Here is a 15092-nt window from a genome sequence, read left to right as displayed (position 1 = left end):
TATTAATTATTTTAAAGATTATGAACCATTTAGGATTTGTTTAAATCAAACATTGAAGCATCACTTGATTTTGTTCACATCTCGGAGAGTTTTACCGATTAAAGTTTATTCAATTTAAAGTTTATTCATTCAAGTTTATCAATTTTACATAGATACAAAAACAAATTTAAGCAAAATAGATTGTTGTGTGTTCTATGATATGCTGTAATAAATTTAAACATCATTGTTTTTCTTATTATTCACACATTACATGAAACATTACGTCATAAAAATGCGGTTGAAAGTTTTGGAAAAGTCTTAGACTTCTAGTAAGAATGTGTATGAACCCTGTTTACAGAACAACTCACAGAAATCCACCATCAGTGGGATGAAATACTTTTTATTCACTGTATTTATATATTTTATATTTATTTCAGATAATGTACGTTTCTGGTAGAATGTCCCACATGATGTATTACTGAAAAAGCGCACCGTTGCTGGAATGTTATACTAAGTGATTTTCTCACTGGTGCGTCCAGGTTCACAGGCCGATGATGTGTGTGTGTGAATGAGCGAATGTTTATAGGTCTGTTTATATCCAGGAAGGAATGCTGTTGGCTGTCGTCAGTGTGGAGGGGGAGGTGAGCGATTGAGCACGTAGGCTTGGACTCAGGCCCTTAAACAGACACCTCCCTCTCTTTCTCTGTAAACCACCAGCTATGCCATCAACTTCCAACGATTGTTAAAATATTAAAGATCAAGCCAAAGATGTGTGGCATATACGAGCTTTGTATAGATATAAGATTTAGATATAAGATTTGTATAAGATAAAGATAGCTTTATTTGTGCACGCACTTTAACCCTTATGAACTGTTGGGGATGTTTTCATGCACTCTGCTGTGATTTTGAGTGTTAATTTGGTCTTAACTTTTTCTTGGTTTCAGCTAGCAGAATGATTTTGGTGGCAAATCTTATTTTGACACATATTTTGAGAAAATGCTTTGATTTTTACATTTTTTTTTTCACCTCAACGATAGACTCTGGGCAAATGATCTACTCTTTTGTTCCGGATGAAAACATCCACTGAATTAAACTGCTGTAAAAATGCATCAGCTTAATATATATATATATATATATATATATATATATATATATATATATATATATATATATATATATATATATATATATATACACACATTTATATGTGTGTGTGTGTGTGCATATATATATATATATTTTTTTTTTATTATTATTATTATTATTTTTTTTTGTGCAGAAATCAACCTCAGCCCTGATTTAAACTATTAAATTGCTTTAAAAAATATAGGATTTTTAATTGGCAAATTCATAAATGATGTCACTAATTTGGTGGAAAAAAACCTCACAAAATGACGTATTTTCAATATAAAAAGTAATTGTGGACTGGATATATTTTTCCTTTTATCAAAGTCTTGGCATGCGAATTGATTGTTAAGGCTGTTTTGCCCCGTTGACTTCCATTATAACCACATTTATTTTTAATAAAAACCATGACACAATATAATCAGGCATTTTTGATTGTTGGTGGTTTCCCCTGTTGGGAAAAGGTAAAATGTGTAATTTTTACAGTTGATCATCAGTTGCACCATAAACCCTTTAGATAGTCCTGTGCAACAAAAGTTTAGTTTCTGGACGTTTATATGCAGTATAACAGCAACTAAAAGGGTATTTATGTATGTCTGAGTGTGTGAGAGCGACCTTAGCGCACACCTTAATGTGTCTGAGAAAATCCAAATATGCAACTTAGCTCTCAGAACTCATTCATTCATTTTCTTGTCAGCTTAGTCCCTTTATTAATCCGGGGTCGCCACAGCCTTTGTCTTTGGACTGTGGGGGAAACCGGAGCACCCGGAGGAAACCCACGCGAAGGCAGGGAGAACATGCAAACTCCACACAGAAACACCAACTGAGCCGAGGTTCGAACCAGTGACCCAGCGACCTTCTTGCTGTGAGGTGACAGCACTACCTACTGCGCCACTGCCTCGCCGCTCTCAGAACTACATGGAGTAAATAAAAACAAAGACTGTAGCTATGCACCATCAATTGTGGTTATAATAGAAGTCAATGGGGCAAGAACTGCCACCAACAGTAAACTAGTGAGAAAAAATGAAAATCTAGCAATGCATAAAAGCCAACGTTGTTGCTAATCATTCACATGTCCAAGACTGATAAAAAGTTCAAATAAATCCAGTCCACAATTACTTTTTATATTGCAAATACATAATTTTTTTCACCAAATCAGTGAAATCATTTATGTATTTGGCAATTGAATAGTTGAAATCCTGTCATTTTCCAGGCAATTTTGTAGTGCAAAAATATTTGAAAAAAAAAAAAAAGTACCTGGTGTCTTTTTACAGCAGTTTATATTAGTGGATGTTTTCATCCTGAACATTACAAAAGGGTAGTAAATCTGAACAGTGAACACGGGTTAAAAAAATATGCATGGACTGCACAAAACTCGACCAATTTTAGAAAATATTGTTAGGTATAAACACATAAAAAACATAAATTTAAATGACTTTTATTTGTATTCAATTCAAAAATGTATTTTTACAGACCTTTTTAAATAGTTTTTTATTCTTGTTCAATTTGACAGACAGACGCCCCTATGGAAGATGATGTAATCACATCTCACTTCTACTGTGAATCAGTTATTCAAGTATGTGTGTGTACATCATGCATCAGACACCAAAATTAATTCTGATTGGATATTTTCCAAAAAAACATCCCTCAATCACATTCTGGTCTTGCTTTTATTAGTCAACAAATATGTCAGTATATTATTATTATAGTTGTCGTCATAATCAATTTATTTTTAATTAGTTTACATCAGTAGAAACTTGTTTGTCACGAATATTATGACAATGTTTTCGTCAATGAAGTCAAGTTTTTCAAACTAATTTCGAGAGGAGCACGTGATATAATTGACTGCAGCTGGCCACCCATCTACATTCATTAGTTAGCCAATCAGATTTATCCTAACTCACTATAAGTAGCCTAGCTAGATTTACTCCCTTATCTTCGTTTTCCGAAGAAACCCCCCATCCACCCCTTTCTCCTCCTTTCCTCCTTTACAGAAAGGGGAGCTCTCGAGAACCACCTGATCTTGTACTCCCCTCTCATGCTCTATGGACCTGGCGGGAGCCCTGGGCTCAACTATCTCCGAGCTCAGGGTTCTCTCCCAGGACAGCATGCCAAACCTGCTAACAGTTGTCAAGCAATATCTAAGTGTGAACTCTTGAAATGAACCCTGTTGGGGAGTAACTCAATATTCCAATGCATTACTTTCTAAAGTAACTTTCCCCAACACTGCTGAAATCCTTATTGAAGTAACTGATAGGAGGAGCACATACTGTACGTAACGGCGTTTATATTATTTATTTGCAATTTAAATTGAAAAATAGAGCACTTCAAAATTACATTTGAATCACTTGTTTAATGTTTGGTGGCTGTTTTGCTATCAGGAACTTTTAAGAGTTATTAAAAGTACTTGAACAACTCCCAGGCTTTGCTGAAAGACACTTAAACGGCAATTGTAAATTGTTCAAATGATCTGCGATCTGTCATCAGCGGCGAGCCTGCTGCACATTCTTGCCGTGAACCAGGTGTGGTGGTGTAGACTGTAGTTTCAAGAGAAGTGAATATAATGGGCAATTGATTGCGGGAGCGCAAGTAAAGACATGCTACGTGTTAAACCATTGAAATAAAGGCTTCATTGAGCGAGCGCACAGGAATGCGGGTCAAAGCTGTCTGAGATGTGGATGTGCTTCGAATTCCTGAGTCGCCACCACATGTTACAATGCTGTCATCAAAGACAAAACACACTTTAACTCCAGAAATGAAGACTTTGGGACAAAAACTCCCCCAAAGCGTCTGAATGCTCAAATATGCATGTCATTTCCTGTTCAACGCTTCAGAAATCATTCAATCCCAGCGCCTCAATACGACAGATCAGGAAATAGTTACATGAGAAATAGTTGCCAGCTCAGAGCTTCAATTATTTTGTCAAGATTTTACTCCGGTGTTTTGATTTATATGATCAAGACACATCAAGCTGACGGTCTGTCATTGGGCTCCGTCGGTCAGCATTGGTCTGGCTAGTTGTGTTTTCCACACATCGGCTCTTGTTGGGTTAACATCGGAGCTTGTTGGCCAGATTTAGTGCATAGGATTGGTGTCAGAAATGAATCAGAGCACGAGTGCAACACAGTGAAGTGACACAGCAAGTAAACAATTTAGATGGAGAAGGAACACAGAGGCCGGCTGTAATTTTGCTACATTTCTAAATATTTTCAAATGATACTTATTAGATTATCTGATATATTTGAAGGAGCAAATCCCTTTGTGGTAAGCTACAATTACTGTGGTGATGGTACTAAATGCTGCTTTGTTTACGTTTTCAACGCATACATTGGAAGTTCTCGTTTCCTGTTCTGAACGAGAAACATGCCCCCGTGGTGCAGAAAGACACGCTTCTCATGCAAGTGCAGAACGTGCACTCTTGAATCAGTTGGCTGTCGTCTGTTTGGTGTGTTGATGGGCAGGTTTTTGGTCCAACACAACAACACAGTTGGGTTTCGTTGGTGCTACTTGTTTGGTGTCAAATCGGCACCTTATTTGTTTGTTTATTAATACACCCCTAAAATAGCCATCTAAGGAGGCTCCATCCATCCACTTTTTTTATTTCAGCAAAACACTTTTAAAATTTTAGGTTATGGCCACAAGCACTTTAAGAGTGAAAACATATATATGTATATATATATATATGTATATATATATATATATATATATATATATATATATATATATATATATATATGTATATATATATATATATATATATATATGTATATATATATATATATGTGTATATATATATATATATATATATGTGTATATATATATATATATATATATATGTGTATATATATATATATATGTGTATATATATATATATATATATATATATATATATATATATATATATATATATATATATATATATATATATGTACCTAAAATTTTAAAAGTGTTTTGCTGAAATAAAAAAAGTGGATGGATGGATTTATATACATATATATATATAAATATATATAAATATATATATATATATATATATATATATATATATATATATATATATATATATATATATATATATATATATATATATATATAAATAAATATTTATAAGAATATAAGAAGTGACATGATAACAACGCAAGGTCACGTAATATATCTTTCATATCTAACTACATAATAAAAAAAGAAGGCTTTAGCTTTAGAAACGTGTGTTGCTCACCTGGCTTTTGAAGAGAATTAACAATTTCTCTTTAACTTTTTGACCTGATTGTGATATTTATCAGATGACATGTCAAACAGACAGTGCTCCTGTCAAAGTTACACTAGTTTTTCCTCCATTTCTTCAGTCTAAAAATTAGCGCTTTTAACTTCCCCCCCTAGCTTCCCACTGGCCTGCAGGCACCTGTACTAGTTAATGCTGCCCTCTCATTGGCTGTAGGCGATCGACAATGTTATTTTCAATCAGAACTCATTTCACGCGGTATGATTTGAATCACTAACAGCTCCATATTCAGCATGCCAAATATCTAACGGGCGTCAAGAGACTCATTGGTGATTCTCTCTGATTGCGTCCTTGATAGTTCATACTGTGTGATTGTCACTCACCTGAATGAGCATTGATTTGCCTGTGATTTCAGACGTTTGTTTGTGATTTCTCAAAACCTGTAGGCGAGTTAAAATCAGGGCTAAAATCTGCCATCAGAACTCGGCTATTCATGCACTGTAAAACACATTCTTACACTGGAAGGTTAGGATAAAATCTGATTATCCAACGCAATCTCACGGCAATTCGTAACTTTTTGATTTAGTGGCTTATTCGTATGAATTCACACTAGTTCATACAATTTAGTTTGATTTGCTCATCACCCAATGACGGTTAGGGGTGGGGTTAGGTGCCACGCCTCCTTTTTAAAATCATACATTTTTGTACGGTTGAACTTGTACGAATTAGCCACTAAACTGGCAAAACGTAAAATACTTCCGTTTTCTCGTGAGATCAGGCTGGTCCAGTGCTGTTTTCATTCTCTCGTACCAAGACCTTTTACAGTTTCGTGGCTGTAGCTTACTGTCATTGGAAGGAAGTCATAGACTTCGTGATTGACAGCTGATATTAACAAATCCATTTGCGTTCAAGAGCAGTGAGCCAATCAGAAGAACTTTAAGGCGGGGCAGACATTGCGGGCTTTGTTTACTGCAGCAAGTTGACATATGAACTGTTTTAAAGTATTTCTGAGCGTTGCGTTTGAAATTTTTAGTACAAATATGCATTCTGCGTGAACATCTCCTAAATAGGAGCATGCGGTGCACATTTTGCAATCAAAACTGGTCGCACGGCAACAATTTTACTACGTTATACTTACTTTTCCTCGTGAGATCAGGCTGGATTACCCGCACATTTCTCAATAGCAATAACACAATGAAATGCCAATCCGTAATGTCTGTGTCATTCTTTACAGACCAAACATGAGTGAACGCAGATGTATAGCAGCAGTCATGAGCTTGCCTGCTGTGTGTATTAGATAAGCATTACATCATTGGGCTAATAATTCTCTGAATGCGGCAACAGTGGTGGTGGGTGAACAAATCTCCCATGAGCCCCTGGGGCAGAAGCGTTCCTGTCGTCTGACACAGCAGCTCTTGCAACAGTCTGGGGTTTTTTTTCCCCCCTCTTTCGATGCTCGAGCTCAAATAACAAAGACTGTAAAACCACCACCCACCATTCGCCTCAACTGTAGATTTTCTGTTATGATGGCAATTAACATTTTTTTGAGCAGTGAATAAAGCCCCGCAGCTTATTCAGACTCGTTGCTGCTAAATGTGAGTTTTGAAAGGATTTTAACTGTTTTGTCGCTTCCTGTAATAATCAGGATCAGTAAGAAGAGCTTCTTGGAATTGAGCTTTTATGGGTCTGACTCACTGTGTAAACGTTACAGAATAATTACACAATTGAACTGTATTATGTGAGGATACTGTTTAAATATGGGTGACGCAGTGGCGCAGTAGGTAGAGCTGTCGCCTCACCGCAAGAAGGTCGCTGGTTCGAGAATTGGCTGGCTCAGTTGGCGTTTCTGTGTGGAGTTTGCATGTTCTCCCTACGTTCGAATGGGTTACCTACGGTTGCTCCAGTTTCCCCCACAGTCCAAAGACATTCAGAACAGGTGAAATGGTTTAGCTTAATTGTCCATAGTGTATGTGTGTGAATGCGTGTGTATGGATGTTTCCCAGAGATGGGTTGCAGCTGGAAGGGTATCTGCTGCGTGAAATGTGCAGGATAAGTTGGCGGTTTATTCAGCTGTGGCGACCCCTGATTATTAAAGGGACTGTATACAGTAACTGCAGGTTAACTGTTTTTGTATATAACAACTTTAACTGTTTAAAACTATTAGTTACTGTCTACTTAAAGTTATTAGTAATTTATAAAGTTATGGTAACTAATAAACTTTTCCAAATTTGATTGTAATGCAGTGTACACCTTTTGTAAAGCTGATTTGAAACAATAATTATTGTTAAAGTGCTTTACAAATATACTTGAACTGAATTGAATACACCTTTAGAAAGGGTACTGCCTTAGTGACCGCTTATTTCTAGAGTCTAGAGTGACGCAAACGTCCGTGAATTACAATGTGGCTGATCGGACTGAGGTGGCATTTTGAAACAGCTTTGCAGAAGCAGAATTGAAAATGTACTGTAAGAGTTTAAATTCGGATGGTAGGGTCAGAATTTGGAGTCAACATCATGTAAGCATGGATCCATCCTGCCTGTAGGCTGCTGCTGGTGGTGGTGTAATGGTGTGGGGAATATTTTCTTGGCACACTTTGGGTCCATTAGTACTAATTGAGCATCGTTTCAATACCACAGCCTACCCCTGCTGAAAAATCCAGCTTAAACCAGCCTAGGCTGGTTGGCAGGTTTTAGGTGGTTGACCAGCCTGGTTTTAGAGGGGTTTTGGCCACTTCCAGGCTGGTTTCCAGCCATTTCCAGCCTGGTCTTAGCTGGTCAGGCTGGAAAATGACCAGCCAAATCCAGCTTAAACCAGCTTGACCAACCTGGTTTAAGCTGGACATAGCTGGTTTTGGCTGGACTCCCAGCTTGGCTAAGCTGGTTAAGCTGGTTTTAGCCAGTCATCTCCCAGCCTTACCAGCTAAGACCAGGCTGGAAATGGCTGGAAACCAGCCTGGAAGTGGCCAAAACCCTCCTAAAACCAGGCTGGTCAACCAGCTAAAACCAGCCAACCAGCCTTGGCTGGTTTAAGCTGGATTTTTCAGCAGGGCGAGTACTGTTGCTGACCATGTTCATCCCTTTATGACCACTGTGTACCCATCTTCTGATGGCTATTTACAGCAGGATAACATGCCATGTCATAAAGCAGTTGCTTAGGTGTTCTGAGTGGTTGCTAGGTGGTTGCTAGACGGTTGCAAGTTGTTGCTATGCATTTGCTAGGGTGTTATGAGTAGTTGATAATGTATTGATATAGTGTTTTATGTGGTTGCTTAAATGTTGCTGGGTAGTTGCTGGGGTGTTCTGAGTGGTTTCCTGGTTGTTCTGAGAGATTACTAATGCATTATTAGGTGATTGCTAGGGTATTGCTAGTCAGTTGCTTGGTTGTTCTGAGTGGTTGCGAAGGTATGCTAGGTGGTTGCTAAGGTGTTCCTAGGTGGTTGCATAGGTGTTCTGAGTGGTTGCTAAGACATTGCTGGGTGGTTGCTAAGGTGTTGCTAGGATGTTGTTTTGGTGTTACCAGGCCGTTGCTAAGGTTAGGCAGTTGCTAACAAAAGTTAACATGGTTCTAGTGTGAATTAGCATTATACTAGCATGTTTATAGCATAAATTAGGATGTTGTTAACATGGTTCTAGTGTGAATTAGCATTATACTAGCATGTTTATAGCATAAATTAGGATGTTGTTAACATGGTTCTAGTGTGAATTAGCATTATGCTAGCATGTTTTTAGCATAAATTAGGATGTTGTTAACATGGTTCTAGTATGAATTAGCATGTTGCTAGCATGTTTTTAGCACAAATTAGCATGTTGTTAGCATGGTTCTAGTATGAATTAGCATGTTGCTAGCATGTTTCTAGTATAAACTAGCATGTTAGCATGAATTTAGTATAACTTATGTTGCTATTTTGTTTATAGTATGAATTAGCATGTTGCTAATATAATTGGTATGTTTGTTAGGATGTTTTTAGTATGGACTAGTGTGTCGTTAATATGTCCAATGTAAAGTCAATGGCAGTTTTTTTACAATAGAAGTCTATGGGACAGTTGCTAGGGTGTCGTAAGCGGTTGCTAGGGTGTGGCTAGTAAGTTGAAAGGTCATCAGTGATTGTCAGATTGGTAGTCTGAGTTAAATGAGCCCAAACGCAAATCTGTAGGACAGTCTGGCGCAAAGTTATGAGCTCACAAAGTATGGTCCTATGTTAAGTGAATGGGACTTTTCTGAATTCTCCGGATCAGTTTTCTGAAAACCGTAAGTCAGATCAGTTGGAAAAGATATACTAAGCCTAGTTAGACCAGTTTAAAGGTCTGGAGTTAGTTGAGGGGTTGTAGTATGAACGGTCTAGGAGAAGATGCACATAGAAATTTGTCTCAGACACAGAAGACAACGAATTTTAAGTTTATGTAGCATAACAGTATGTTGGCTTTCTCAAGCCACCAAAATTAAGTTAACTTATTAGTTTTTACAAATTTAATAGATGGATTGAACATAAAAAAATAAGTAATTTTGTTTTTCTTATTCTAAATATGCAGTTTACACAATTTGATATAAATATTTTAGTTCAATAAATTGAATATTAAATTAAATATATTGTATGTGATTTATTAGTGTGATGTATAAGCTGTATTTTACTATTATACTGGTCTTTACTGTTACTTTATATTAAAAATTATCAAAAGAAAATTATCAAAGTTGAACACCATTGTGTTGCTTCATGTTGGTGGGCAAAAAATGATTTTAAGATTATCTGATTAGCAGCAATCAGCTCTCTTAGTATATTTCCAGTGTCTGCCCATTGCTTTTGTTCTTCATGACTGATAAAGTTGTTCTTACACATTTCCTTTATATTGTTTATAGGCAGATATATTTTATCTATGAGGAGCAGGATGTAGCCGTTCTCCAGATAACTTCAGTAGAAATACTAAAGGTAACACTCACAGGAGGAAGTTGAGACATTCTTGTCATTATGATCATATTTTTAAGAGGATATGTTACTAATAAGTATCACACACTTTCATTCATATTTCAGTGAAATTAATCAAATTAATTTCACTGTTTAGTTTTACAGTGCATTGAAATTGCCTTCTAATTGGATCATTCAGTGTATATCCAGTTTCTCAGAGTCACTTGCCTTCTTTACCCTATACAGAAAGTTTTAAGTTAATAATAATTAATAAATTAAATATTTTACATTCGTTTAACTTTACTACACTCACATCAACAAATCATCAGCAAGTTAGTGCTTCTAAATAGAAACTAAATGACAGTGTTTGAGGACAAACTTTATGGTGGCTTGAGAAATCACTTCATTTTCTTATGCCATTTTTTTTGTCTTGACTTAAGATTTTTTAGATATTCAGATTGGAAACGAGACAAAATTACTAAAAAAAGAAAACCTTCACTCTGTGTATCTGATATGAATAAAACACATCAGCAAATTATATTTGAATGGATTGCTAGACTTCCTTGTGTGTTTTACAAACTCTAAATCTATTGTTTTACTAGTACTTGTGTGTATTTACAAGTCTAAAATATAAAATAAGCATTAGGCGGTTAAAATGCTGCATAATTGTGATAATTCTGGACCAGCTCCAGCCAACGCGCCACACCTCAGTTTGAATTTTTCAGTTGCTACTCTAAGTTAAACGAGCTAATGCTAACTTGTTATGCTTGTTAAGCTGAATAAAGAGGGACTTGTCCCAACCTCCAGGGACTTCACAGTCCTCACTTCAAAACGGAACTACTAAGTAGAATTTACCCTGCTGTTGATCTCCCTTCCTCCTCATCCCTATCTATGGGGAGCCAAACTCTGTATCAGTGTGAGAGAGACCGTGTTCACTCCATGCTGAACTAAAGTGTTTTTTTTTTTTTTTAATCAAACGCCCTCACGTAACATGTCACGATGAATCGATTATGACATTCATTGCCAAAGCTTTTAGTAATCGATTTTTATAGCTTTAATCGATTCGTTGTTGCAGCCCTAATTCACACCAGGAACTTGTTTACTTTTCGTTTCGTTTTGTTGCCAGGATGTTTTTAGTATATCTACTCCCAATCCCATATCTACCACTTAGCCCTTCCCCTTACCCCTTTTGTGCGTTCCTGTGAAGGGGCGTCCCAATTCTCTTTAGCTTAAAGGTGTAGGGCTAAGGTAGATACCCCTTCGAACGAAGATTTTTCAGGACCACACGCGAAACCAAGGGGTAAGAAAATTTCTTAGAATACACCAGCCATAACGCCGGGATAGCTGCACCCGGAAGTAAGGAGATGACGTGTGCAGGTTCTGTAGTGCTTTCCCATTTCTTAGGGGTAAATTTTGAAGCCCTTCCCCTTCACACTCTGTTTTAAGGGCCATGGGGAAGGGGTAGAGGTACAAAAATAGAATTGGGATTGAGCCTTAGTAAGAGCTTGAGTAGCTAGTTCAGGTGTGTTTGATTAGGGTTGGAGCTAAACTCTCCAGGATACCTGCCCTCCAGGGCAGAGTTTGGACACCCCTGGTCTAGGGGGTCGAATCGAGATCGTGATCTTTTTTCAATTAATCATGCAGCTGTAGTTGCTTTGTTGAAGTAAATGAAATATAGACAGGTTTAAAAGTTGTATTGCATTAATAAATACAGCATTTTTACCTACAATCTTTGCTTATATTAGTAAATTTATTTAGTGCTGTTAAACAAATTATTGACTAACCACATACAAAATACATATTTACGTAATTTTACAGTGTATGTTTATGCGCATGTAAATGAATGCATAGAAAGTGTTTTGATTTATATATGACATTTATAGAAAACAAACTATAAATATTAAAATGTAAATATTTTAAAATGATGCATGTGCATTTATATATACATAACACAGAACATGCAGCTTATGTAAATATAAAAGTTTATTTTGTACACAATTAATCGATAAACACTAAATTCATTACAATGAAACAGACACTATCCTCAGGGCCAAAACTGGTTAGTTGTTGACTGAACTACTTATTAACCCACATTCGAAGTGAAAGCAGCTTTATTGTGAAATAGTGACGATTCCTGGAATCAACAAACCCAACCAGATTTTGTGTTATACATTTTCATTTTCGTTTTAAATTTACTCTATACTGTTGACAGAAAACTTCACTGTCCATTTAGTGTTCATTCCTAATTATATAAACTGCAGGGACAAAACAACAACTTTTACATTACAAACAAAAGAAAAGTTCAGAAGAACAACAAAAGCACATACCACCCTAACAAAAGTTGATCCGTAGATGAAGGATTTCAGCCTTACTCATCGCATATTTTGGCTGAAATCCCTGCAGGTTTTACCATCGTCGGGCCGCAGGGGCTCAGCGGCGCTTCTGGAATTTCAGGTATGCGACACACTCTTTTTGTGACCCGACAATAATGAAAGGCGATTTAAAGGCAGCTGCATGTAAGTGGCATCACTGGGCCGCTTTTACTCGCCCTTAAAGCGAGGAGGACGTTTCTCTTTGAACGCCAGCAAACCTTCCAGCCTGTCTTTAGTCGGGATCACCTAGGAGACAACAGAGGCGTATGAGAGTCTTACAGCTAAATATAGTGGATCTGAGTGATCGAGGCCAGCGGCGGCTCTACTTCATAAACTGCATTGTTAACACACTAAATGGCCAATGACTTAATGATTAAACGAAATTAAATAATGAAACTAGGTGAGAACAGAAAGCAATAGGACCAGGGTAAGACCTTGAGCTGCAATTGGAATTTGACTTAACATGTTAAAGGCCCCCATTTCCACCTGGACAAAACTTTAGTAGCATTTCTAAAAAAAAAAAAAAAAAAGATAAATTCCCCAGCCAGGACACTGTACATATTCCCTGCATGGTTTGATTTGAAAAACATAGTAGTATTCACTAGGGGTGCATGCACCCTTATATCGACTAGGGTTGTTATAAGACTGGAATTTGGTACTAATCGGTACTGGATTTTAAAAACGTCCATTTCCCGTGGACATTTAAGCACTGTTAAGGATGTTCTTAAACAGCGTTGATTTGCCATTGTGTTCACATGCTCAACAGAAATGACTGTGATTGGCCGTGAAGGTCATTAGTTCTCCGAACTCACCGCTGTTTACTGAGTGTAACCACAGATACAGGGACACTGTAGCGTTTTAAAGCCATGATTCATCAGGGGATCACTCTTATATCAGCTTATAGACAAACCAGCTGATCGACGTGACTTTGATGAGCTGCAGTGTCCCTGTATCTGTGTTTATACCATAGACTGTAGAATATATGGACGTAGTATCCGTGACGTCACCCATAGGTTTCTAAAGAGCGCAAAAGAAGCCACAAGTAGGCGCGGCCAACCGTCGCCATTTTGTTCACGCGTCATTACACCCACCGGGATACCAAACAAGGGCAAAGAGGCGGAGAGTGAGCGGAGCTACAGACGCATGCTGCATTTTGCTTGGACCTGGTTCAGACACGCTTTACTTTGGGAGAACGCTTAATATTTTATCACCTGTGACTCGTTTGTATTCTGACCACATGTGCTTGGTTGTATACTATATCAATAAAGTGTTTAGACATTTAAAAACACTGCTGTAATACACTGAGCCACTAAACATTGTTCTTATGACGTTTTTCAACAGGAGTTAAACGTGAATTACTTTCAAACACTTCAGATATAGTCTGTGTTAGTTACTGTAAGACTATTGATGAAATCCAGCATAACACTGTATGACAACGCTTCAGATGACTGTTCTAGAGCCTACAGATAATCAATCTGAAAGATTCTGGAGTGCATTACAGCTCTAAATATAAATATAAACGATAAATGATCTTAAATAAAACGAATACATAGAGATGGTATATAAGTATATAACTTTACTCACATGGGAAACGGAGGCGACGTGAATGGTTTGTGAGCACAATTAAGTGCACTCAGCATGCCATGCCATCTAATAATTGTAGGAAACAAGTCCAAAAGGCAGTCGACTATGTAAAGCCACATAAAACAACACAGAAATACGATAAATATGCAGAGTTCAGTGGCTAATCTGCAGGATTCAGCTGAGGTGACGTGACGGCGACCAGCGAGACCTAACTGTCACTCAAGTGGCCACGCCCTCAATTATGCAAACTTAATATAAAGGAAACGGATGAGTTATAAAAAAATTCACCCCCCTCACAGTTGTCATGAAGGGTATTAGCTGTATTAACTAAAATCTTTTTTTGTACCAGGCTGTAAACACCATTTTTTTCTGCTGTAAAGTTGGCCATTCTAACAGTGGGCTCAATTGAAATTTGCTCTGTTTTGGAGCCAGGAGCGGCCAGGACTAGCGGAATTTCAGATGAATTGCAGTTTTAGTTACTTCCGTATTGGCTTCCTGAGGTTGCCGCTTGGTTTATACTCAGTAAACAGCGGTGAGTTTGGTGAACTGATGACATTTAAAGGGTCACGAAACACCAAAACACATTTTTTGAGCTATTGACAGTCGTATATGTGTCCCACACTGCTAAAAACACTATTAGGACACCTATATTTCACTAAAAAGTGTAAATTGGTTGTTTTTGCGTTATTTCAAGCAAATTCGTACTTCCTGTTTGAAACGAATTTTTGAAGCTGCGTCACGGTCATGACATAATAGCGTTATATTCCAGCGTGCAGACTGGGCGTCTGTGCCAGAGTGTGCCTTATTACGTCTTACAGTGTGATGCATTAATGCATGAGTAAGCCTTGGTTCAAACCAATCAGCGCGCTCTATTGTGCAACTTCATTAATATTCATTAGTGTCACCGTCT

At 37.3% G+C, this 15092-nt stretch overlaps 1 protein-coding gene and 1 long non-coding RNA gene across 3 annotated transcripts in view; one reads left to right on the top strand and one right to left on the bottom strand.

The window, feature by feature from the left end:
• Positions 1–15092, top strand: part of LOC141376294 (uncharacterized) — a 72442-nt gene that overhangs the window by 38585 nt on the left and 18765 nt on the right. The window contains exon 5 of one of the 2 annotated variants that reach the window (XR_015500798.1): positions 10181–13110. The exons of the other annotated variant lie outside the window; for it this stretch is intronic. This is a non-coding gene — a long non-coding RNA (uncharacterized LOC141376294). Of the gene's footprint in view, positions 1–10180; positions 13111–15092 lie in introns of those variants that run through there. 2 annotated transcript variants of the gene reach the window in all.
• The window catches only part of auh (AU RNA binding methylglutaconyl-CoA hydratase), a 53550-nt gene continuing 50362 nt past the window's right edge, over positions 11905–15092 (bottom strand). The window contains 1 exon segment of the mRNA NM_001003576.2: positions 11905–12844. Coding sequence (NP_001003576.2) covers positions 12767–12844 — 78 coding nt within the window. The 3' untranslated portion in view covers positions 11905–12766.

The sequence above is a fragment of the Danio rerio genome, chromosome 10 (assembly GCF_052040795.2).
Source record: "Danio rerio strain M-AB ecotype USA chromosome 10, GRCz13ab, whole genome shotgun sequence".
Classification (NCBI taxonomy): domain Eukaryota; kingdom Metazoa; phylum Chordata; class Actinopteri; order Cypriniformes; family Danionidae; genus Danio; species Danio rerio.
Note: the sequence above shows the minus strand (reverse complement) of the source record. Positions and strands in the feature narration are given on the sequence as shown.